Here is a 23767-nt window from a genome sequence, read left to right on the forward strand (position 1 = left end):
CCGTCTTCTTCAGTTCTACACTCAGCAATTATAATCATCATGTCTTCCAATATCCATTTACAAGTCTCAGGTTAGCTACATGAATCATGTTCTGCCATTCTGCTCTGTTCAGTGTCATATCCAGTCATATCCATTATTCAGTGTCATGTTCTGGCATTATTTTAGTATTTTCAATACAAAATAATAAATGTGCAAGTCTTTTTTGCTGAGCAGAATTGACTATATTGGATGATATCCAATAAATCATAAGTCTTATTTGTTAAAAATACCACCTAACCTGCAAGGTGCCAACCAGCGGGTTGGTAAGGTCTCCTGCTCGTCGTCATGGGCTACCCCCCCCCTCCCCCGCGTTGTGTAACCCTTCAATGCAGGGTGGAAGCTTAATAATTGGATTAATGTAAGATGAATCTGTGTAAATAAGGTGTTATGTGTTAAATAGATTTCAAGCTGGCTATAGAAAAGTGCATCCTCATGTGGAACCTTGTTGAATCGATATCCTTTTTTCATAAAACAAACAAAAGTTAACACTAAGGCCAATAATTCATTTCTTGGATTACATAATGACTAGCATCAGCCATGCTATTCTTTCATTTACTCTCATACCTAATTCCTAAACTAAGCAAAGTGAGAAGATGCAGAACAAAGTAATAACCCAAGCAGAAATATATCTTACAAAATTGTTGTCAATCATTAGTACCATATGAGAATGTAAGAATATAAACTTCAATGCAAGAATATTACCAGGATTGTTATTAAGAACTCTTAAAGCCACTATTGCATGTTGATGTTCAGTAAACTCAACAAAAGCCACCCCTCGTGAATAGTTCTTTGAAACCACCTTGCCTTTCTTTGAATCCTCCAAGAACTTTATCTGACCATGCATCACTTAAGTTAGGAAAATATTCCTACCATATCATGTGTACGCCAAACAGTAATATGATTATAATAATTATAAGTAGCTAACCTGTCGAATCACAGGCTTTTGTTTGGATGCCCGGGAAAGAACTGCATCTATAAAGAGCTTTTTAAGTTCCTTCTCTGTCATAGACTTTGGCAAATTGTATACAATAAGTCTAGTCCTTGAAACATGAAAATTGGGAGATTCTAGCTTGGACATTTTTTTCTTGTACAACCTGTAGACAACATAATTCATTTATTATATTTTTTCACCAAGCCAAAGAACTTAAAAGACCATCAACGATCCACATATAATTCCAGAAATTCTTGGACTTTGACATATAAAACTCATAAAATATATTACAAATATGATCAAAGTTTGCTGACAATAGAAAAAACCAAAATAAACTACAAAGCCTGTGGCTTTTAATCCATATCACCAAATATTATTCCGGAAAACCTTTTCCCAATTTATTCTCAGAAATCGCTCTTTGTTGTTCTAGAATCCCTATCTGGGAATCTTAGGTAGAAAAGAAATTACACCAAAAAAAGTATAAAACAAATGCCAATATCCTTATCCAAGAAAACGCAATGGTAGAAAAACAGAAATAGAGGACTTAAATCCTGCCGTGTCAGCTAGGGATTTGGAAATGCACAGGAAAAACCTTTAGCTTGGAGGTTCTGAGGTTTCTGATGCTGTGGAAGAGGGCTCAGGCTTAAATTTATGGATCTTCATGGAATGGGTTTTAACAAATATGTATGGCCCAACGTCCTATAGAAAAACGGAAGGCTTTTGGGAGAAACTTGCAGCAATCAGGGGTATCTGGGAGGGTCCTTAGTGTTTGGGTGGAGATTTTAATGTGTTCAGATTTGTAAATGAAACAAACAACCCAAACCACAGGATAATGGCAGTATAAGGAAATTCAACGAGTTTGTGGAAAGTTATGAATTGCGGGAACTACCTCTCTTACAAGCAAAGTTTACCTGGTCAAATTTCCAAGAGAATCCCACTTGTTGTAAACTAGATAGGTTCCTCTTTTCTCAGGACTGAGAGGAGGGTAGGGGGTTTGGTAGCTAGAGCCTTACCAAGACCTGATTCAGATCACTGCCCCATTAGGCTATCCCAAGAAAGAGTGGGAGGAGGCTCTTGTCCTTTCAGATTTGAGAACATCATGTGGTTACTTCATCCAGAGTTTATTCAAAAAATGAGAAAGTGATGGGAGGACCACATGGAACTTAGATGGAAGAGGTACTGCTTCTATAAAAAGTTGCAAAGTTTGAACTTTAGAATCAAGGAGTGGAACAAAGAGGAGTTTGGAAATTTTGAGGAAAGAAAAAATGAGATTGTTGGAATTATCAAAAAAAAAGGAGATTGTTGGAAGGATTGAGGAACTTGATGGCTTTGATTCTTTGAAGCAGAATGAAAATTTAGAGTGGAAGAAAGGGGAAAAAGATTGAGGAACTTTCTCTCATTTATCACCTATTGGAGTCAAGGATTAAAATTTCACAATGTATTGGCCTGTATCGGATACGTATCCTATCAGTGGGTCACCAATATGCAAAATAATGGGTGTTTCAGGGGGTAGACAGGCCTTATACCAACCCCCATGAACAGGTTTGAAAAAAAAAATTAAATGTAAAGTGTGCTGTTACAAAGTCTGATACCCCCATCCGGCATATTGGACTGTATCAATACTTTGAATCTTGATTGGAGTTACTCCTAGATTCCTTCCTAATGACATTATTTCTGACCCTATCATTTCTAGTTTTTCCACTCATCCATCTCATCATATTCATTTTTTGGACATGTTTCTTGACTGCCACTCCATATTAAGGTTCAAAATATTGATACGTCCAATACGCTGGTAGGGGTGTATCAGGCATTTCGATACTCGTTTTTTTACCTTTTTTTACTTTTTTTTTTCAAAACTGATCCAGGGGAGCCGGTCTAGGACCCCTCCATCCCCTGAACCAGTCAGACCCCCAACACACCCACTGTAGGGGTGTATCGGAAGGGTCCCGGAACAATACGTATCGGCCGATACGGGCCGATACGTAACGATACTTTGAACCTTGCTCCATATGCATCTCAGCATACGCATTCGACCCCCAAAATGTAATGATCCAAATGCATCCTTATGGTTTAGTATGTGGTGGATGTGAATCTCGCTAAAGGGGATAACAGCTGAATTGGCTGAACTTAACTGCTTATTGGTTTCTTTTTAGAGGATAAAATAATCAAATAATGACATGTTTAGAGGAAATATAGTCACCTTGACATGCCATTCAGCAATTGAAGAGCTGGCTCCCTATTTAACTGCTTATTCACCTAAGGCCATACTGATAAATAACGTCATTCAGCCAATTCAGTTGTTTATCAAATGACCCCCTAAGTTTCTCCAGGTCAAGTATGCATGCTGAAGATGCTTAGTAGCCATCATGTCATGTTAGTTGTCTTTTTGAACCAACCCAGATTCGACATAACCAATGGTCAATCCTAACTAGAGTTGCAACTATCATTCAACAAACAGAATGTTTGCCACTCAATACAATTCCCAGAAAGAACAAGAACAAATGCTCAGGTTGAAAGACTTTGAAAAGGAATAAATAATAAATAATCACATGCAGGGGAGTTTAAATTAGTATTAAATCACCATATGAATAACCACTTGAAATGGTTTAATCACATCAAATGAAGATCATAGGCAATAAAGCATCATAAATCTCCAATTTGAATGTCATTTACTTACATTTGACGTTTTAGCATGTCACTCGCTGAAACACCTTCTGCAGCTGATGTCCCTTCAAGAATAAGACCTTCCTGTTGACAATAAAAGAGTGTTATATGGAATCAAATCACCCATCACCATATAGCACTTTATATTACACTATGACCTGGAAAGGAATCAAATAACCTTGGCAAGATAAAGGTTGCGATGATCATGATCCTCGCTCTTTGTCTTCTCTAATTCCTTTTTATGAGCTGATTTCTTGTCTAAAGCCTTCAAAACAGTAAGCTGTCTGCCATTTAGAACAATCCCTAACCCAGATGTAGCATTTGCTGCTAAAACTGCGGCTTCTGCAGCAGATGTTGTATTAAACCTAAGAAATCCAGTGCCTCTTGGTCGCCTGCCCAGTCACAAGAAGGTTATAATAAAAAACTAAAAACGCAAGAGTTAATGAAGTGCTAGGTTGATAAGATGAATACTTGGTGACTTGATGAAGAACGGGGACAAAGGACTTCACTTCCCCAAATGCAGAGAACCGCTTCTTAACATCTTCAATATCAACATCAAATGGGAGGTTGCTTATAAAAATTGTTCTCTGTAAATCATCCTCACTGTCAACTCGCCCAAGAGCTACTGTCTCAACTTTGCTAGATTTCGGAGGTAAAGCTACACCCAAACTCTTTTCTTGAATGGATAACTTGTTCTTTGCATCAATAGCAGTCTCAATGCTGTGTTCATCATTACCTTGCGGTAACCTGGAATTTCCACCAAATGGCAGAGTTGCAGTGGCAGAAGATGTAATCAAATTATTAAGAACTTTCTTTACAATGCCTGCCTCCTCATCAAAATCCAGTTCTTTAGAGTGAACTTCATTCTCTATGTGATCAGATCTTTCTTGGACTTCTTCTGCATCAACCTGTTGGGAATCCATATCACTCCCAGCATAATCACCTTCCATATCAATGCTACTGTTGTCACTCTCATCATGTCTATCATTCTCTGCCCCTGTAAACACACATAACTTGTTCCAATGAAATTGAAAAAACAAATACAATTTTCATAGTAGCACAATTACATCTCTATGAAGATGAGATCAACTCTTTTTCAGGCCCAATTGGGGAAGGAGACTCTCTTAGGGCTGAGATCCTCGCAGCCCTGGAAGGCATCCAAAGAGCAAGGGAGCTGAACATCAGATGTTTGGTCCTTGAAGGTGACTCGGAGGTGGTGATTAGGTGGCTAAAAGGGGGAGACAGCGGATTATGGAGTTATAACAATGAGAAGAATATATGGTGGTTCATTACAACTGGGTGAAGAGGACTGCTAATTCCTTAGCTGGTGGGTTAGCAAAGCGAGGGGTGAATAGGGATTCGATTTTTGGGGCTAATTTTTTATTTTTTCCTTGTACTCTTTGATGGGGAGTTAAGTCTTTTTACCTCCCCTTTGTACCTAAGCTTCACATAGTTTCATATCTTTGATAAAGTTTCTTGTTATTGATCAAAAAAAAAAAAAGATGAGATCATCTCAAACCAAAACAAAAAAAAAGATTATGGAAAAAAAAAAACACAAATCTGAAGCAATGACGTTGCAGTAGAAGGCACATCAAGAAGATGCCCATTGTCTACCAATTACAGGAAGGACCTCAATGATGTTCTATACCGTATTTGTTTGGCTAGAAATATTGACTATCTGACACATCCCAGTTGTTCACTTCCCAACAATGGTTGACCCATAAACATGTGTTTGTGTTGAAGATGCTTTTCCAAACATGAAATCTGTTGTACTTAATAGGTAGAAAACCTGTTTATCAGAACCAATAAAAAGATGTTTCATTCTCAGCAACATGAGATCACCTGGGTGATGTGTTTTTTATCCCTAAATCCTATGGTATTTTCCAAGGTTCAATATCAATCAGCAAGCATCTTTTACTAGTAATTAACAATAATCTTCATCAAATAAATATAAACTTCATATCAAAATATATATATATAATCAACATATTCATGAAAAGAAAAGGAATGAGAAGAAAACTCAGAAAAATAAGGGTTGAACCCCTATTTTTGTCATAGGAAAAGAAGAAAAGAAGTGAAGAACAAGAAGAAGAAGAAACCTTCTGTATGTTTAGGTTTCTTAAGTCTTCCTTGCTTATATGTTTAGGTTTTTTAAGTCTTCAAGGGTTCAAGACAGCATACACCTTGTGTAGATTGTACCTTAACAAATAAGAAAATAATAAACAGAAACTAGTATCAAACCCAAAAAATGAATAATTTAGTTTAACAATGTCTTTTATTATCAGAAGTTCAGAAAATAAAAAAGGCCATTACTCAATGTTTATTAAATTATAATTTCAGAAAATAAAAATATACAAAATACGACGCCTTGTACAAAAAAAGCTAGGCACTTTTGCAAGGCAACCATCCTCCATGGGCACATTGCCACCTACACACCTACCTAAGTGGCGTTTTGACAGCTATGAGCTGTACTAACAAAAACCAATTCATTTCCACCCCACAATGGGTTGAACCAAAAAACAAGTATATATCCAAAGTAATCCCTTGAAGACTCAACCGACAACTATCAGTTAATAAGCTTCCACCAAAAGCTTATCCATGCTTGTGCAACAAAATTCCCTAGAGGCCATCTCATCCCAACCATGTATCAAGTCAGCAAGTCATTCAGATAGCTACCATAAGATGGAAAATAAGGGAACAAAAACACTGCAAACTACACTTGCTTTTTTTTTTAATCACAAAGGAGACTATAGTGTTTGACTACATAACCCTACAAATGAATGATCCAAAAGGACTTGCCTTTTTCAATAACAAAGTGGGCTATATTGTCAACGTAAACCATCACAAAATAAAGTGATGCCCCTGTGCGTTTTTCTATCCTAATCGTACCAATGATGAACTACCACTTCATTAAGTCTAGCCAAGATGTGGAAATACCATTCATGTTCCTTCAGAGTCCTAAAATAAAAAAAATAAATAAATAAAGTACTCTGGTACTGTTCAAATATAACCATTACCAAGGAACTCCTACCCAGAAGATCTCAAGAAAGGAGATCTTGAGAGTAGACCATTCATGCTAAACATCCCTCTAGAACATGGTCTTCGGAACAAGATTAAAAAGGAAAACCACACCACTTTTATTTTGTATTGTCCCATGCCACTTGATTCATACAAAAAATTACTCTCCACAATATATCAACCCATTAGTGCTTGCAAAATTTGCCACAATCCCTCTCTTTAAAAGGCTATCTTGTTCTTCCCCCAGAGGTAACACTCCTATTAACTATTTATAGGGTGATGCAGACATGCCCACTTATCAGATTGGAAAATTTAAATCAAATCAGCATTAAACTTGCTCTATAAACTACAAAATGTGATTTGGGAACACAAACAATTTGTAGCTAAGATTTTGGTCTTAAAAGTGGGATCCATGCAACGATACTCAGAAACAGTTGATACAGTATCAGATGTGAAATTTACACCAAAAGTTGAATTATCAAACATTACATGACACCTCTGTACAGGTATCAGTGTATAATAGCTACACACAAGCTCCAACAGAAACCATTTTGCATTTGAGCCCACTTCAATAAACAATCAAAGGTATCCCCTCTCATTACAATTACCTCTGCTCTATTCTCCATAATAAGGACAATCTTGATCATTTTAATTACATTTAAATTTTAAAATCACTAAAGCCATACCTAAATTGTATGGCATTTCCATTATTGCCACATTGTTCACAGTTTCTATATGTCAAGTTTAATAGACACCAAGATATTTCTTACACGCAAATGCTCTCACCTACTATTTGTTTATGAATCTCTTGCATATTCACTCTTGAGAATTCTTTATGGTAGAAGCTTTCCTGCTCACACTCTCACTCTGCACTTTGGTCACTTGGCCCCAGAAGATCAAACCATTCTTCCAAGTGCAGCTTTATTATTGAGCTGAATAAGATGCAAACCCAATTCTGGAAACCCCAAACTTATTAGGTAAGTAAACAGGATAACAACCAAACACAGAGAATTTAAAAAATATCACCCAATCGGTTTGGGAGGAAACCTACTGCAAATTCTCAATCTTAAACATAAAACTGGTCAACAACGCAAAAAGAGTTCCAAAGTGCACTAGATATTTTGTGAGTTTTATGAGGTTTTAATAAGGATGACAAGTTGACAACTATGGCAAGGACACAGCTGGACAAATATCAGAGAATGAATTCACACAAAAAAATGAAGCATCTGACATAAATGGTAGTATGGTACCCTTGTGCAGGTATCTAGGTATCATGACTCATGAGATGCCAATTCTAAGAGAGGCAGGATTTTGATCCTACCTCAATTCTCTGGACTAAAAAAATCAGCCAATTCGGTAGCAGGTACCCTAGCAAAAAAAAGGTGTTTTGAAATATGAACTTTGTTCAAAAATTGCATAGGAAATGAAATGTGTTCTTTAGGTAATCTTTTTTTATGAATAACAGAATATATTTCACGCAAAGAAGCCACCAACTACACAAAAGGGCAGGCAGTAACCACAATATACAACTCCACCTAAGGAGATTCAGCACAGCATAAGAAGAAAGAAGAAAAAAGAAGCAGAAAAAACAGCAAGCTACTTTTAAATATTACAGCCCGGCCCTGGAAACCCACTTTCTTTAACTTCTCTCCCAACCCCAGCTCTAGTCAAAGAATCTGCCAACATGTTAGCACTCCTAAGCACCCAATTGAACGAGGAGTTCAAAGAAACAGCTAGGGAGTGAGCCAGTCTCATCCATGGCCTAAATTCCAAGGCATCTGATCTTGTGCCTCCATCCATGGGATGATAGTTTGGCAATCACCTTCCACTTCCACATTCTTCATCCTCTGCATCACCAACAAGTTCAACCCTTGCATTAGAGCCAATAAATCATCCCTCAAAGAGTCACCCTGACCAACCAGGCCTGAAGCCCTGAATGATTGAGAAGATTGCCACAGTGATCCCTAACAACTTCCCCCACAGCAAAAACCCCGGGATTCCCCAGGTAGCATCCACCAAAGTTAAGTTTAACCATCCCTATTGCAGGAGGAATCCATTCTACCATCCTTCACTGTCTGCAGATTTGGAATTCAGCAACAACTTGCCAACCCCTTAGTAAATAATTGAGAGAAGCACCTCTAAACTCCTCACAAAATCATTCTTTCTGTAAATTCTGAAAAGGGATCTGATAGGTCAGTTGACATTGGGCACCCCAGGCCTTCCTTTTGTCATAAGCAGGGCTTATCATTACACTTAATTCACACTAATATGGTAATACCATGGCTTTGCAAATACCCCATAAAATGAGGGCAGGGTTTCACCGTTTAGAAAAATAGCCTTTCCTCATGAGGCCAAACTCTCCAGATGAGTCCCAAAATTGAAAACAACCTGTAGGTCACCCCAGAAGGGAACCCCAAATATTGGATGCTTCCCAATCACCAATCCAAACAATCAAACAAGTGATGAACCAGGCACCAAATTCTCCACTTTAAACACCTCCTAAGAATTTGCTTTTGTAAAAATTCTTTCACACATGAAAAAGGAATACCTTAACCACCTTAAAATGCATCAGAAATACCTTAATTGCAAATGGGATATAGTAAAATAAATTAGTATATGCGCAATCATTAGCCACCATCTGAGTCTCAGAAAGATAATGCAGTAAGGGTCATAAGTTACCATCCGTCTGAGTCTCAACCAAATTACCACCAGTTGTATATATTTTCTTTGGAACAGCCCAATCAACAGCAATTGGTCTTTTACTGATCATTTTCCCATTTACTTTCTTGATAGCCTGGAGAGAAAAAAAAAATTATAAATAAAATAAAATAACTTGGAAAGGAAAGATAAAGTTTCTATAGTACATAGAAAACTTATAAAAGGAAAAAAATAAAGAAAAAGGATAAAATTTCACAGCTCTCAACAAACAATGGATAGAAAATCTCACATTTTCTGCATCCTGCTTACACGTGAATGAGACAAATGCAAATCCCTTAGATAGCCTGCACGACCAAAAACAAGTGAGAGAAACAAATTAGTCAATCTCTCTCCCAGAAATCAGTTATGATAATGAAAGAAGAAGAAACATATGTTGCAAAATGGGTAAATACCCTGTCTCAGAATTTAGTGGAACAAAGACATCCCACACAAAACCTGCTGATGCAAATAAATCTTTTATCTCGTTGACTTTTGCCTGCACCAACAGTCTATGAAAATTTATTCAACAAGCTCCCGTCAATGAAAAACAGGTGAAAGAGAAAAATATCATCATACTAACAACCTTAAAAGGAAGGTTCCTAACTATAAGTCTCCATTTCCGAGTCTTGGAACCCTGATTAACATAAGCAGAAAGATGATTTAGAGTACTCAAGCGTAAAGACATAAACACTATAAAATAGAATAATATAATCAACAAGAGCTAAAACCCTGCAAGCAATCATGCAGGAATTCATATATCTGACTCCAGATCGTGCATAACAAGGGGACATAAAAGATGATTCAAAATGTGAATATATCACCACATGTCAGATGGCAAATGGTTCAAAATGTGAAGAGGAAATGCAGTCATGGTGTACAAAGCAAGCTGTGCTCAAATGAAGGACAGATGGAAGAAGTCGAGAATAAGTTACTTTCTTGAACATGTGAACAAAATGATGAGACATAGAAGATGATTGTAATTATTAAACCCCAAAAAGAGGACTTCTGATAATTACAGGTATACAAGCATAACTGAAAGAATATAATATTTAAAGTAACAAAAGAAAATTATTGAGTACAGAAACACAAGCATGTATAAAAAGATGACAACCAACAATTTTTATGTTGTACAACCTACACTCAAAACAGCAACCAAACTACATACCCCTTTTCTGAAAGAACTTAAGTCCTTAAGCCCTACAGCCCAATCCAGTGTTTTAAAGGCAAGAAACACAACTAAAAAGCAAGAGGTTTGTAGAGCCTGAGATGCAACGTGCAATGCAAAGTGTGCATGTTCAAAATGTCACCCCAACATGCAACATTTTACTTCTGAATGTTCCTGAGTTCTGCAGATTTCCCTTGACCATATTATTAATTCATTATAATAAGCCTAAGACCTTAGGACAACTATAATGTGTTACGGAGAACCACATCTTATAGGCAAGAGCCATAAGATGGAAACTATGGTGCAGATTTTGTACATAAACAAGCATCTTGTTGCCTGACTTCATATTGGCTAGCAATGTTTTGAAAATCATAGTCATAAATCATAAAGAAAGTTGAATCGATAGATGTATCTAAAACAATAGAAATTACTACTTATACAATAGAAGTCTAAGATGATATAATCAAGCTTGGCTTGAAAATCAAATAAACCCACATGCAATGGCTATTTAACTTACATATGATGCAAAATATAATAGTGTAAATAATCCATTTTCTAATAGGGGCTTTAAAACAAGTCTCCCTTGACAAAACTAAATATGAACAAACAAATGCAAAAGTAGAAAATTAATTCTTAATTAAGTTTACTTGAACCACAGTAAAAGCACAAGAATCATATGAATTGTAAGGTTTATGAAATCAAATTGTAGGATTCAAACAAAAATCATAAGATTTTTGCAGAAAAGGATTGAAGCATAAGATTCAAATCTAAACCCTTGGGATTTACAATTCAAATCATGAAACGTATTGTAAATTGTAAGATTTACAACATTGTTGGCTAGAAGAAAACTACACGCAAGTCTTTGACAAAACCAGGTCCCCCTTTCTAGAGTCACAGAACATTCACTGCTGATTATATCGAAATAACTGAACAAAATAGGAAAAAGCCAAATGCACAGGGCACACTCAAAGATGAAAGCACAATAAGCTAGTACCCAAAGCTAATGTACTAGGCAATAATGGGTCTCAAATCTTTGAAAGAAACAAAATATCAGACTCCAAGACCCATAGCTCACCAGTCCAGTGCCAATTGAGAAAAATCATCAGATTAAAAGAAATTAGTACAAATAAACAGTGTTTTTTTTTCTATCGGAGGTTTTCAGATTAAATATGCAGTTATAATAAAAACATTCCATAAGATAGAAAGTCATTCCAAAAAAATAGTAGTATTATACCTCCCCACCCAACTGGCGTGCCCAAACACATCCACCCTTTATCTCCTGCTGATGCAACATAGCAACAGAAGCACGTGCTGCTTTGACACTAACATAAAGTACAGATGATGCATTCATCTTGCATCCATCCTTAGCCAGTCCTGAACATAATGTCACAAGTTAGTCATTTGTCAATGGCTCTCATATCCATCTCTCTAACAGAAAAGCTCTACTATCTGATAAGCGTGCAATGGCTTAAGTTCATGGAGAGATGCTTCAATTAAAAAACAAATATGTACTAGTATCAACTAAAACCCTTTAATCCATCGACTTTAAGGAGTATCTTCCCTAATATGCCCGTTAAACCCATCAGTATCAGTCAAAATATGCAGAGGGAGAAAATGAACTAGGCGAGCTTACAGGGATCAAAGTATATGAAATGAAGGAAAGGGGAATCAAGAAAAAACAAAACAATTTGCCTAATAGCTACAGATCAAGAAAATAATCTAACAAGAAGCAATAAACTAAGGTAGAAAAATGAAATAGAGACCAATAGACCTACTAATACCACTAAGAAAACAATGATGCTTTATTTATTGCATATTTGCATTAATGCCATTTATTCATTAGTCACAGAATCACAAATAAGTTCCAAAAAAACCATTTCTTTTCTCACCCCCCCTCCCTAAAAAAAAACCGAAGTGTGGAACATGATGGCACATAAAGTGGTGACAGGTTTGCACATACTGCTAACATCCAATTAAATTTTCAAAGCCTCCTTTGTCCCCCTTAATCCATGGTTTGTAATCATGTTCGGAAAGAACATTGACAGGACAGGATGAAATATTGCAAATTGGGGAAAAAAAAAAAACTTTTTGAACAGTGATTTAAGAAATTGCAAATGGGAAAGACCTTGGAAGCCAACAAAAGGTGCTTGATGAAAAACTTCATCCCTTGCCCAACCCCAGCAGACCCCTTGGCTTTTCAATATTAAACCTGTTGCATGGCATGCATCAGTGTGTGCAAGTGAAATCTAATTGATCATCATCTCCAGTAATTGTAACAAAATATCAAACTCAAGAAACCAGCATATTCTACACCACCTATTTAGTTTAGTTTACCAAACAAACATGAACATAGGAACTTAGAGATACTAACCATGTAGTTCAAGCTCTTCTTTTGGAAGAGGATAGCTTATAGAACATACAGTGCCAACCTCTCTGGCGCGACGGTGAACTTCCTCAGCCATGTCAACACTAAGAAGTCCACCAAATATGACCGTCCTAGCAACCCTTCATAGAAATAAAACGAACATGTGTTATGCAATGGTTCTTCCAAAAGACAGCATCAAACAACACATCAAGGATTAAGATAGTAAACTAAAGAAATATCCGCTAAAACAAATCCTAAAAAAAATGAAGTTTAAAGTAAGAAAATCAATCAAATCAAGTCAATCTTAAATGAGTTTCATTGCAAGCAGTGAGATTTTGAACACCATCAGACAATTAGAACAAAATAATTCCTATATACTAGAGCCAAGAGCTAACACTTAGAAAACAGAATCAAATCATACTCGATTCCAGATCAACATGTGGGTTTTATTGCATTTTACTCATTATTTTGAATATGCTTGAGCCCAGATATGAGGTCCATGACATAAACTGGTTAACTGGGCCAACTCTCCCAGTTCTATTGGTAACCCCTTGGCCTTTTAGGGGATGGATGTGTCTTCTCTGGTCTCAATTGCACTCCTTTCTGGTACTTTTGTGGTCCTATTAAAAATGTCAGTGCCACTAAATCTTGATGGCATTGATTACAGGATCAAATATAGCAAAGTTGTTTCAGACCAATGCAGTGTTTTAAAACTGCAAGGCGCAAAAAGGGCGCAGGGGTCCATCTGCGCCTGAGGCACAAGGCGCAAGGCGAGCCGTGCGCCTTTTTAAGCAAGGCACAAAAATTAAAAAAATCAAAAAAGATGCCAAAAATGGAAAAAAAGGCAAAGAAAAATAAAAAATTATTAAGCATAATATTAATAAAAATATAAACTTAGATTTTAAAATAAATGATTTACAAAACCTTTTATCCAAAATTAAAATACATAAACATAGCATGTAAAGCATATTCAAATGAGTAGAAGGAAGACTAATAAGAAATTGAACTCTTGCACCGTCCAAGTAGAAGGAAACAGGTTCAAAACTGGGTTCCAGTTTACAACGAAGTAGAGCCAAAAGCTGGTAGTCTTCTGATCAAGCTTCTAGGGCTACCCTTTAATCTCTGGAACGAACCTACTCTCAGGAGACTCACAAGAGCTTTGGGGGGTGTCCTGCTGGAGGTGAACTTGAGGTGCTTGCGTGCTGTAGAACTCAAAGTTGCAGGTATCAAACCAGAAAATGTGCCTCGTTCCTTTGAAGTGCACTCAGATGGTGCTTGGTACAGAGTTTGGGCGGCCTCAGAAGCTGAGGCGTCGCTGTGGGGAAGACGAACAGAGGAAGGAGACGGAGAGGAGCTCGCAGGTTGGAGCACACATGGCTCTCAAAGATTGGAGGGGAAGTCTGATGCACATGCGGGAGTGAAAGAGGAAGGGGAACAGTCACAGGGAGGGTACTTGTATCGAAGCCTTCCCTTTAAGGCTATCAATTCAAATTTCTTTGAAAATAAATTGAGTTTCGGGGGTGGCCCTTCCTTTGCTGACGTGGCCAGAAGGGGAAAAGGGCGAGCGGTTTACGTTAAGAAATCCTTTTCTGAACTGGCTGTAACAAAAACTGAACCGGCTAGAAAAGGAGGTGAGCCAAGAAGGGAACCCGGTTGCACCTTAAGAGGCCCACGTGACAACTTAAGTTATCACGTGGGGCGGTTTTGTGAAAACTCAATGATAGATGAAACTGGTCATCTATCACCGTCTAAGGAGGGCCGAACACCTGAAACACCAGAACAGACGTGTGACGGGGTAATCGGACTCTGAATTGGGTATGTAGACAGGCCGGTGACAAGCAGCAAAGCCTTGGTCTCGATCGCCCAAACCCGCGTTATGCGAGGAACAGCATAGAAGAGAGGGAAGAGGAAGACAAAGGATGGATAAGCTGCAGCTCAGAGAATGATTGTGATGAGAATTCAGAAGAGTTTGAAAGTTTGGGCAGCTCGGAAAATGAAGATAATATTGAAGATCAAAACAGGGGAATGTTAAATCTGGAACTTCTGTTTCTTGAGGAGGCAGTGGGGGAACAAAAGGAAAAAGGGGAGGAGTGGGTGAACGAAACAAACACCTGCAACAGAGCAGTCCTTACCCCAAAACTGGACGTGCCCCTCCCAAGTTCTAGTGTCTTGCAAGAATCCGAGGAGTCAGCCCGGGTTTACTCTGAATTGAACAAGAGTACATCACAGGGAGGTAAACAATTGGGTACAGGAAGAGGTCATTGTGCAGACCAAGTGACGGGGATTAATTTCCTCCAACCCGAGGAGATAGAGAACTCCAATTTCTCTGAACAGGGAGTGACAACCAATCTTCCTCGTTTGAATACCCCTCCACCCTCAGTTGATTTCAGGTATTTCTGTTAACTCTGTCAATTCAGTTTTTACTACTGATGAGTGCTCTGTGTCCCTTGTGCCAGATTCCTTTCTCAACCAAGTGTCTGAGGCCCATGGTCAGAAAGTCACAGTGAGGGTACAAGGGGATAAAGAAGGGGAGGAAGTGGTGGAGAAAACTTGTAGGGAGACAAAGATCTGGGAAATTATTGAGGGTCTAATGGGAGAAGTGGAAAGGAAAGAAATGCAGAGGGGGTTTACAGAAGGGATAAAAAGGACAAATGATGGAGGATATAAGGAAAGGAGTGAGAAGAGAGGAACTTAAGATAAGGAGGAAACTAGCAAGGAAGAATCAGTTGCAGAATTTGTGCAAAAGTTTGGGTGTAAATTGAAGAATCCAAATGATCTAAAAGTTTATCTGCTTAAAAAAGATGATGGTAAGGAAAAGAAAAGAAAGCTGAGTGAAGTAGAGAGGTTGAAAAGAGATATTGAGGGGGACAAGAAGTTTGAGGTGAGAGGGGATAGAAGGAAAGGGGTTAAGTAGAGGGTGGAGGAATTGGGGTTGAGTTTGAGAAGTTAAAATGAGAATTCTAAGTTGGAATGTGAGGGGCTTGGGCAGTGTTAGGAAGAGAGTAACAATTAAAGTGGTGATTAAGAAGTTTAACCCGGATGTGGTAATGATCCAGGAGTCTAAAAGAATGGATTTTGATTGTAGATGGGCAAGGAGTGTGTGGAGAGATAGAGGAATCGAGTGGGTGGCCGCTGCATCTTGGGGATCCTCAAACGGGATTGTAACACTATGGAAAGAATATATACTAATCGGCTTGGAGGAGCTAATAGGTGATTACTCTGTTTCCCTGAAGTTCAGACAGGTGGAAGACGGGTACGAATGGGTACTAACAAAACGTTTATAGCCCCAATGACTACATGCAAAGGAATAAATTGTGGGAGGAATTGAGTGATGTTAGGGGCCTCTAGGAGGGACTGTGGTGTGTGGGAGGGGATTTTAATGTGATACGGTTTATAGAGGAAACCAACAACCCCAGACAGAGAGTGACAACTAGTATGAGAAAGTTAAACCATTTTGTGGATACTTTTGAGCTTAAAAGAAATTCCACTCCTAAATAATAACTTCACTTGGTCCAACCTTTAGTCGAGGCAAGTATGCTTCAAGTTGGACAGATTCTTGTTCTCAACAAACTAGGAGGAACATTGGGGTAACCTAGTATCTAGGGCACTCCCAAGAATTACTTCGGACCATTGGCCTATAGATGTGTAAGGAGGAATTGAGAGGTGATGGACCCACTCCATTCAAATTTGAAAATATGTGGTTAACCTATTCGGGATTCAGTGAGAAGATCAGAGAGTGGTGGGAGCAATATAATCCGGTAGTAGAGTGGGAGGGAATGAGGTCCCACAAGAAACTTCAATTTCTAAAATCACAATTAAAGGAGTGGAATAGGTTGGAGTTTGGGAGATTAGAGGAAAGGAAACAAGTCCTACTAGAGCATATCGAGGATTTGGATATGAAGGAAGAGAGGGGATCCTTTGGAGAGGAAGACAGGAAAATTACATGGGAGTTGAGAAGGCAGATGGAGGATATTCTAATTAAGGAGGAAATAAGTTGGAGGCAAAAATCTAGGTGTAAGTGGCTAAAGGAGGGAGATAGAAACACTGGATTTTTCCATTCAAGGGCAAATGGGAGGAGAAAAAAGAATCACATATCAAAATTGGAAGTAGAAGGAGAATGGTTGGAAAAGAGGTTTGATCCGGAAGAGATAAAGGTAGCAGTATTCCCAATGGATAGGACAAAAGCTCCAGGCCCAGATGGCTTCACAATGGCTTTCTATCAGGATTGTTGGGATATAGTGGAGAAGGATCTTAGGTCAATCTTCAAGGAGTTTCACAATAGGGGAAGAATTAATCCGGGCTTGAACAACTTTCATTGCATTGGTCCCAAAGAAAAAAGAGGCATCACAACATAAGGATTTCAGACCTATTAGTTTGGTGAATAGCTTGTATAAAATAATTGTAAAAGTGTTGTCCCTCGGGATAAAGAAGGTCCTCCCCTCTATTATTGAACCCAACCAAGGACCTTTGTATAGGGAAGACAAATCATTGATCAAATCCTCATTGCAAATGAGAGTCTAGAGAGCTTCAGGAAATCTAAGAAGAAGGGAGTGGTATGCAAATTGGACTTGGAGAAGGCTTATGACTTAGTAGATTGGTCTTTTTTAGTGGAGGTGTTGAGAAGCTACGGCTTTGGAGATAGGTGGTGTAAATGGATTTGGGGTTGTATTAGGACTTGTCACTATTCTATATTGGTGAATGGAACGGTAGTTGACTTTTTTCCTGATTTGAGAGGTATAAGACAAGGAGACACACTCTCCCCCTTTCTTTTTACCCTGATGGCTGATGTACTTGGGAGATTGATCCATAGAGCAAACTCAAGGAATCCGATAAAAGGGTGAAGAGTTGACAGGGAGGAGGTACCACTAACACATCTCCAATTTGCAGATGACACAATTTTGTTTTGTGAGGGTGGGAATATAAGCTGGATCCGGAATTTAAAATTAGCAATACAACTTTTTGAGCAGATGTCTAACCTCAAGGTGAACTTTGATAAGAGTTGTGTGGTGGGGGTGAATGTGGATGAGAGGGAGTTAAGGAATTATGCAGGTGTGTTAGGTTATGCAATCTCAGAATGGCCTTTGACGTACTTGGGCCTCCCTTTAGGAGATAACTCTAAGAATGAAAGCTTTTGGACTCCGGTAGTGGAGAGATTTGAGAAGAGGCCTGCGTCCTGGAAAAGAAATTATCTTTCCTTAGGAGGGAGAGTCACTCTGATTAGGTCCACCCTAGCTAACTCACTTGTGTATTATTTGTTAGTGTTTAAGATCCCCACCAAGGTCTCCAACTTATTGGAAAAATTAATGAGGAATTTTCCGTGGAAGTCGGGAGAGGAGAAGAGAGATCATAGGGTGAAATGGGAGGTGGTAATTAGATGTAAAAAACTAGGTCTTGGGATTAGAAACATCAAGAAAAGGAATATGGTGCTGTTGGGAAAATGGTTGTGGAGATTCACAATGGAAAAGGAAAAATTGTGGACAAAGATCGTGGCTAGCATACATGGGCTAGAAGACAACAGTTGGGATTCTAGAATTGTGGCAAGGGCTACAGCTGCTTCTCCATGGAAATCCATCCATGATTTGCTTCCAGCTTTCTCCCCTTGGATCAAGTACGATGTTAACTCTGGCAATCGAATAAAGTTTTGGGAACATCTTTGGGTTGGGGTTTCACCTCTAAAGGACCAGTTTCCTTCCTTCTATGCTCTGTCAGATTTGAAAAATGAACCTATCTCTTCTTTTTTAGTTCCTTCAGACTCCACTTCTGGTTTTGGGTGGAACCTCGGCCTACGAAGGGCAATTAGGGATACAGACTTGGACAGCCTCTTACCTTTATTAGCCATCCTTGAGAATATCTTCCTTGATTCAAATAGGAAAGACACCAGAATTTGGATCCCTTCTACTTTAGGAACCTTCTCTTGTGCTTCGTTTTTTGAAACCTTAACTCAGTCATCTGCCCCTTCTGGTGTGTCCTTTCCGATTAAGGAATTTTGGAGCAAGCCCATTCCTCCTTGGGTTGGGTTTTTTTGTTGGGAAATTTTCCTGGAAAGAATAAATACAAATGATCTACTTCAGAAAAAGAGACCCAATTCTTGTTTACTTCCTAATAGATGCTCTCTCTATAAAGATGATGGGAAATTCGGTTACCACCTTTTGGTCTCTTGTAAGGTTACTAAAACTGTTTGGGAGTGGGAACTTTCTCGCTTTGGGTGTACTTGGAACCCTCCTGAGAGTGTCCAAGGTTTGTTCTCCCCTTCGTTTTTCAAATGGCCTAAGAAGCAAGGGAAGATGATGTGGAGTATTATTAGGGCAGTCGTGTGTTGGTCGCTATGGGAGGAAAGAAACTCTCGAATATTTTCAGAAAAGGAAAGATCCCTGGAAGAACTATTAGATCTAATACTTTTAAGGGCTGCCCACTAGCAAAAAATTATGGAACTGTTCTCAGACTTTCCTATTGCTGACCTGTTAAGAAACTGGAAAGAGATAGCAACCTCTACTCTGTGTAAGAGGACTCTTAGTCCCTTGTGGTCCCCTCCTCCCTCTGAATTTATAAAAGTGAATTTTGATGGCAGTAGCATAAGGAATCCAGGGCCCTTTGGGATTGGGGGAGTTTTCAGGAATGAGGAAGGGAGTCTTATTGCTCCGTTCTCAAGCCCTATTGGAGAAGGAGACTATTAGGGCTGAGATCCTTGCAGCTTTAGAAGGGGTTCAAAGAGCAAGGGAACTAAATATCAGTCGGCTGATTTTGGAAGGTGATTCAAAGGTGGTGATTAGCTGGTTGAAGAAAGAGGGCAGTGGCTTGTGGAGTTACAATAATGAAAAGAAAAAATTCTTATGGCTATGTAGAAGCATTGAGATACAATACAGATAGGTGAAAAGGACCACTAATTCTTTTGCAGATGGGTTGGCCAAGCAAGGGATGAATAGGGAGGCTATTTTTTGGGCTATTTTTTAATCTTCTTTCATTGTAATTTTCTGATGGGGAGATAAGACTCTTTATCTCCCCCTTTTTTGTACCAAAAGCTTCATAATTCTTAATAAAGTTTCTGTTATTGATTAAAAAATAAAAAAGCATATTCAAATGAGAATTTAAAAATAAAATCAGACATATAAAACATTTTCAAGCATATAAAACCGACAATCTTTTTTTTCTCAATTACATTACTTCAAGTAGCTAATGTGACGAATTACATTCCTGATTCTACAAGCAAATTTTGTGCCACGCCCCTCGAGGCAAGACAAAACAAGTCCACGTTAGGGCTGAGGCGCAAGGCCTAGGTACACCAAGTGTGCGCCTTTTGAAAGGGATGCGCCTAGGACCTAGGCAAGGCGCCTACCCTAAAATGTGCCTCGCTTGTGTGCCAAGGCACGGCTTTTAAATCACTGCACCAATGCATTAATTGTGAGTGATTGGCCAAAGATATCAGGTGAGATAAAAGAGCAGGCTCTTACCCATGGAGGTTAGCAAATTATCTTATGAGATCGGATATATCACAAGTTCCTTTAGTCACTTCCAGAAGTTGTTATTGCATTTCCTTTGTGGAGTTCCAATATATTTTAAGCCCATGGTAGAGGAACAGGACACAAACTAAGTCAATTCCAGTGGGCCGAAAGTCAGTCTACAGACTTTATTGTTTTTCCTTGCCATGGTAAGGTAGTGCAATAGCCAATAAAAGTTGTACTAGATAATGAAGTTGAGAATGCATCCAAACAAGTAGAGTATGAAGATAGTCTTAACAAAGCCAAGCAAATGAGTTTTTATTGGTAAAGACATGCAAATGCTTTACCAATATATTACAATTTATAAAACTTAGCTCAAGCCCCAAAGTGGGGCTCAAAACACAAATCTTGTAAATCCCAAGGGATTCCAAGTTGATAAGTGACCATTTATATCTAGCCCATGCAAATAAATCTCATCAAACACATTGCCGTCTTAGAATGATATGCATCTTGAAGAAGAGCAAGGCAACTGACTCTACAATTCGCTCATCGATGGAGAGTTCGTCGACCAGTGTCGAGGAGAGGCCTGCTACGCGCATGCCCGAAGTCGTCGACCTCAAAGGGGGCGGCGACCCAATGTCCATAAAGTTCGCACAGGTCGCCACGGACCCACTCGCCTCCTCCCCTCAGGTCAGTCAAGAAGAGCATGCTACCGGTCCTATCACTCTGACATACCTCGCTTCGTTCCCAACATCGATATTTCAATCATCGATCGTCTCACCGATCCCCAAGTTGCTTTACGAATGGGGAGGGAAATTCTTCTTCCTGAGGATTTGCAGTTCTACAGCAGGCTGGATCCTTCTAACATCGGTATTAGAATGACTCAGTGCATCCTTCAGGTATGATCTCTATTTTTTATGCCTTGATTTTCTTTTCCTTTCGGGCCTTGCTTATTTTTCCTTTCTTGCAAGCAAATATGATGAGCCAAATTTTGTTAAATCAGGTCGCCTTGTCCAGACAAGAAAGGCATGAAATGCAAGCGAGCATAAAGGCCCTGCAAGCCCAACTAGAGGGAGCTCGCCTAAGCACGGAAGCGGCCCACCATAGTGTAGAGCAGGACCGCCAACGCTTCATCAACCTCAGTACCAACATGCAATGCAAGCTAGAGGAGGCCAAAGGAACCATCGTCGCCCTAACCGATGAAGTGCAAACGAAGGATCGTCAACTGGAAGAGTGACGGGCTAAGTTTACTGAAGATATTCGTCGTGTCGAGATCGCTGCCGTCGAACATTTACGTACGCCGCCTAATTACGAGTAGGAGAAGATCAAGAGTGTCCTTCCTTCGATGAAGAGGGGATTCAAGTTGTGTCGCCACTTCCTTAAGTCCCTACCATCCCAACTTTGACTTCAATAACATGTCCATTAGGTCGGTGTCGGATGAGCTAGTCGTGCAGGTCGACCAAAAGCCTCTAACTCTAGATGAGGTAAATGAAGAGGTCGACGATGAGCGGATGAGGGGGTAGACGATGTCGACGACAAGCTTCAAGAAGATAAGGAAGAGTAGTCGCTAGTTGGGGAGTTTCTACTGTTACCTGAAGCATGGCCACTCCTAATTGTTTCTTTTTAGAGCCTACATGTTCTTTGATTGCATTTCTTTTTCTTCTCTCTCTCTTTTTGAGATACACCCTTTCTTTTTAATGGAATCGACTTTTCGCATATATCGTGCCCCTCCCCACCTTGTATTCTCAATTACTAGAAAATAGGCTAGGTGTCGAAACAACATTTGGTATTGTCGAGGTCATGAGGTGCACGAGTTGCCTAGGCACCAAAGCGACTAGACCCGTAATTTTGGCTAAATCAAAACAATGATGAGGTATCGAATTGCCTATGTGTCTCGAGGTCGGCATAGGGAGCCTTAAAGCTAAAAGCGGTTTGGCTCCCCCTTATGTACAACTTAGCCAAAGTGCTCATATCGTAGATCGGCTAGACCAGGTAGCAGGACGAGTGGTCTCATTTTCACACTTAGTAAAATTGTGTAGTCTCAGCAGACGCAACTTGAAATTTTTGAACTCTTCATAAGTAATACCTCCTTAAGTTGTCAACGTTCCACACACGAGATTCATGCCTCCCCTCCAACGTTTTGAGCTCGTACGTACCCTCACCAATCACCATGAGAACTCTATAGGGTCCTTCCCAATTCAGACCTAGCTTTCCTACACTAGGCTCAAGTACCATAACCTTCCTAAGTACCAGGTCGCCAACTTGAAATTGGCATCTTTTAACTCGAGCGTAGGGGTGGCAAGGAGCCAAGCTTTTCACGAGCTGCTCAAGCTCGGCTCAACTCACAGGCCAGCTCGTATATATATATATATATATATATATATATATATATATATATATATCAGCTTTTCACAAGCTGCTCGAGCTCGGCTCAGCTCACAGGCCAGCTCGTATATATATTATATATATTATATATATATATATATATAATAAAATTATAGAAAATAACATATATAATAAAAATATTATAATTATTAGTTATTATAATTCTTAATTTTTAAATATAAAATAAAAAGTTTACATATAATTTTTATTTTTATAAAATATTTTTTCTAAACATTTTTATAATAAAATATTTATAAAATATAAAATGAGCCGAGCCGAGCCGAAATGAGCTCGAGCTTATGAACTCTTGACTCAAGCCGAGCTCGAACTTGGTACTATCCGTCTCGACTCGGCTCGAATCCACCCCTAATAATTATTTTATATATATATATATATATGAACTAATAATTATAATATTTTTATTATATATGTTATTTTCTATAATTTTATTATATATATATATATAATAAAATTATAGAAAATAACATATATAATAAAAATATTATAATTATTAGTTATTATAATTCTTAATTTTTAAATATAAAATAAAAAGTTTACATATAATTTTTATTTTTATAAAATATTTTTTCTAAACATTTTTATAATAAAATATTTATAAAATATAAAATGAGCCGAGCCGAGCCGAAACGAGCTCAAGCTTATGAACTCTTGACTCGAGCCGAGCTCGAACTTGGTACTATCCGTCTCAACTCGGCTCGAATCCACCCCTACTCGAGCATTATAATACCAAGCTACTCACTGATGGTATGCTACAGCCCGAATATAGGCCAAGTCATTGAGTTCTACCAGGTCGAGGTTAGTCCGCAGCTCATCCTCGTTTGCCTCCTCATTGTACATCTTAGACTGCAAAGTCGGCACCTCGATCTCGGTTGGAATGACCTCTGTCTCGTACGATAGGTTGAAAGGAGTCTCCCCGGTTGTCGTCTTGCTAGTAGTCCAATAGGCCCATAGGACACTGGGCAGCTCGTCCACCCACAAACCTTTAGCTCGAGAGAAAAGAGCTTTGAATCCGCGGAGTATTGCCCTATTTGTTACATCAGCCTGAC

General features: G+C 38.8%; 1 protein-coding gene across 3 annotated transcripts in view; it reads right to left on the bottom strand.

Moving 5' to 3' along the window:
* The window catches only part of LOC148850783 (RNA-binding (RRM/RBD/RNP motifs) family protein), a 42837-nt gene that overhangs the window by 1638 nt on the left and 17432 nt on the right, over positions 1–23767 (bottom strand). Inside the window, exons 1-12 of one of the 3 annotated variants that reach the window (XM_088944880.1) lie at positions 14013–14358; positions 12886–13019; positions 11749–11888; positions 9933–9983; positions 9763–9845; positions 9600–9654; positions 9332–9446; positions 4106–4631; positions 3813–4026; positions 3648–3718; positions 965–1133; positions 742–871 (exon numbers count right to left, since the gene is read on the bottom strand). In XM_088944880.1, the coding sequence (XP_088801006.1) occupies positions 742–871; positions 965–1133; positions 3648–3718; positions 3813–4026; positions 4106–4631; positions 9332–9446; positions 9600–9654; positions 9763–9845; positions 9933–9983; positions 11749–11888; positions 12886–12976 (1645 nt within the window). In that variant the 5' untranslated portion in view covers positions 12977–13019; positions 14013–14358. Of the gene's footprint in view, positions 1–741; positions 872–964; positions 1134–3647; positions 3719–3812; positions 4027–4105; positions 4632–9331; positions 9447–9599; positions 9655–9762; positions 9846–9932; positions 9984–11748; positions 11889–12885; positions 13020–14012; positions 14359–23767 lie in introns of those variants that run through there. The other 2 variants (XM_088944881.1, XM_088944879.1) reach the window with 2 other exon arrangements.

The sequence above is a fragment of the Nelumbo lutea genome, chromosome 5 (genome assembly GCF_056320005.1).
Source record: "Nelumbo lutea isolate HS-2025 chromosome 5, American lotus-T2T, whole genome shotgun sequence".
NCBI lineage: Eukaryota > Viridiplantae > Streptophyta > Magnoliopsida > Proteales > Nelumbonaceae > Nelumbo > Nelumbo lutea.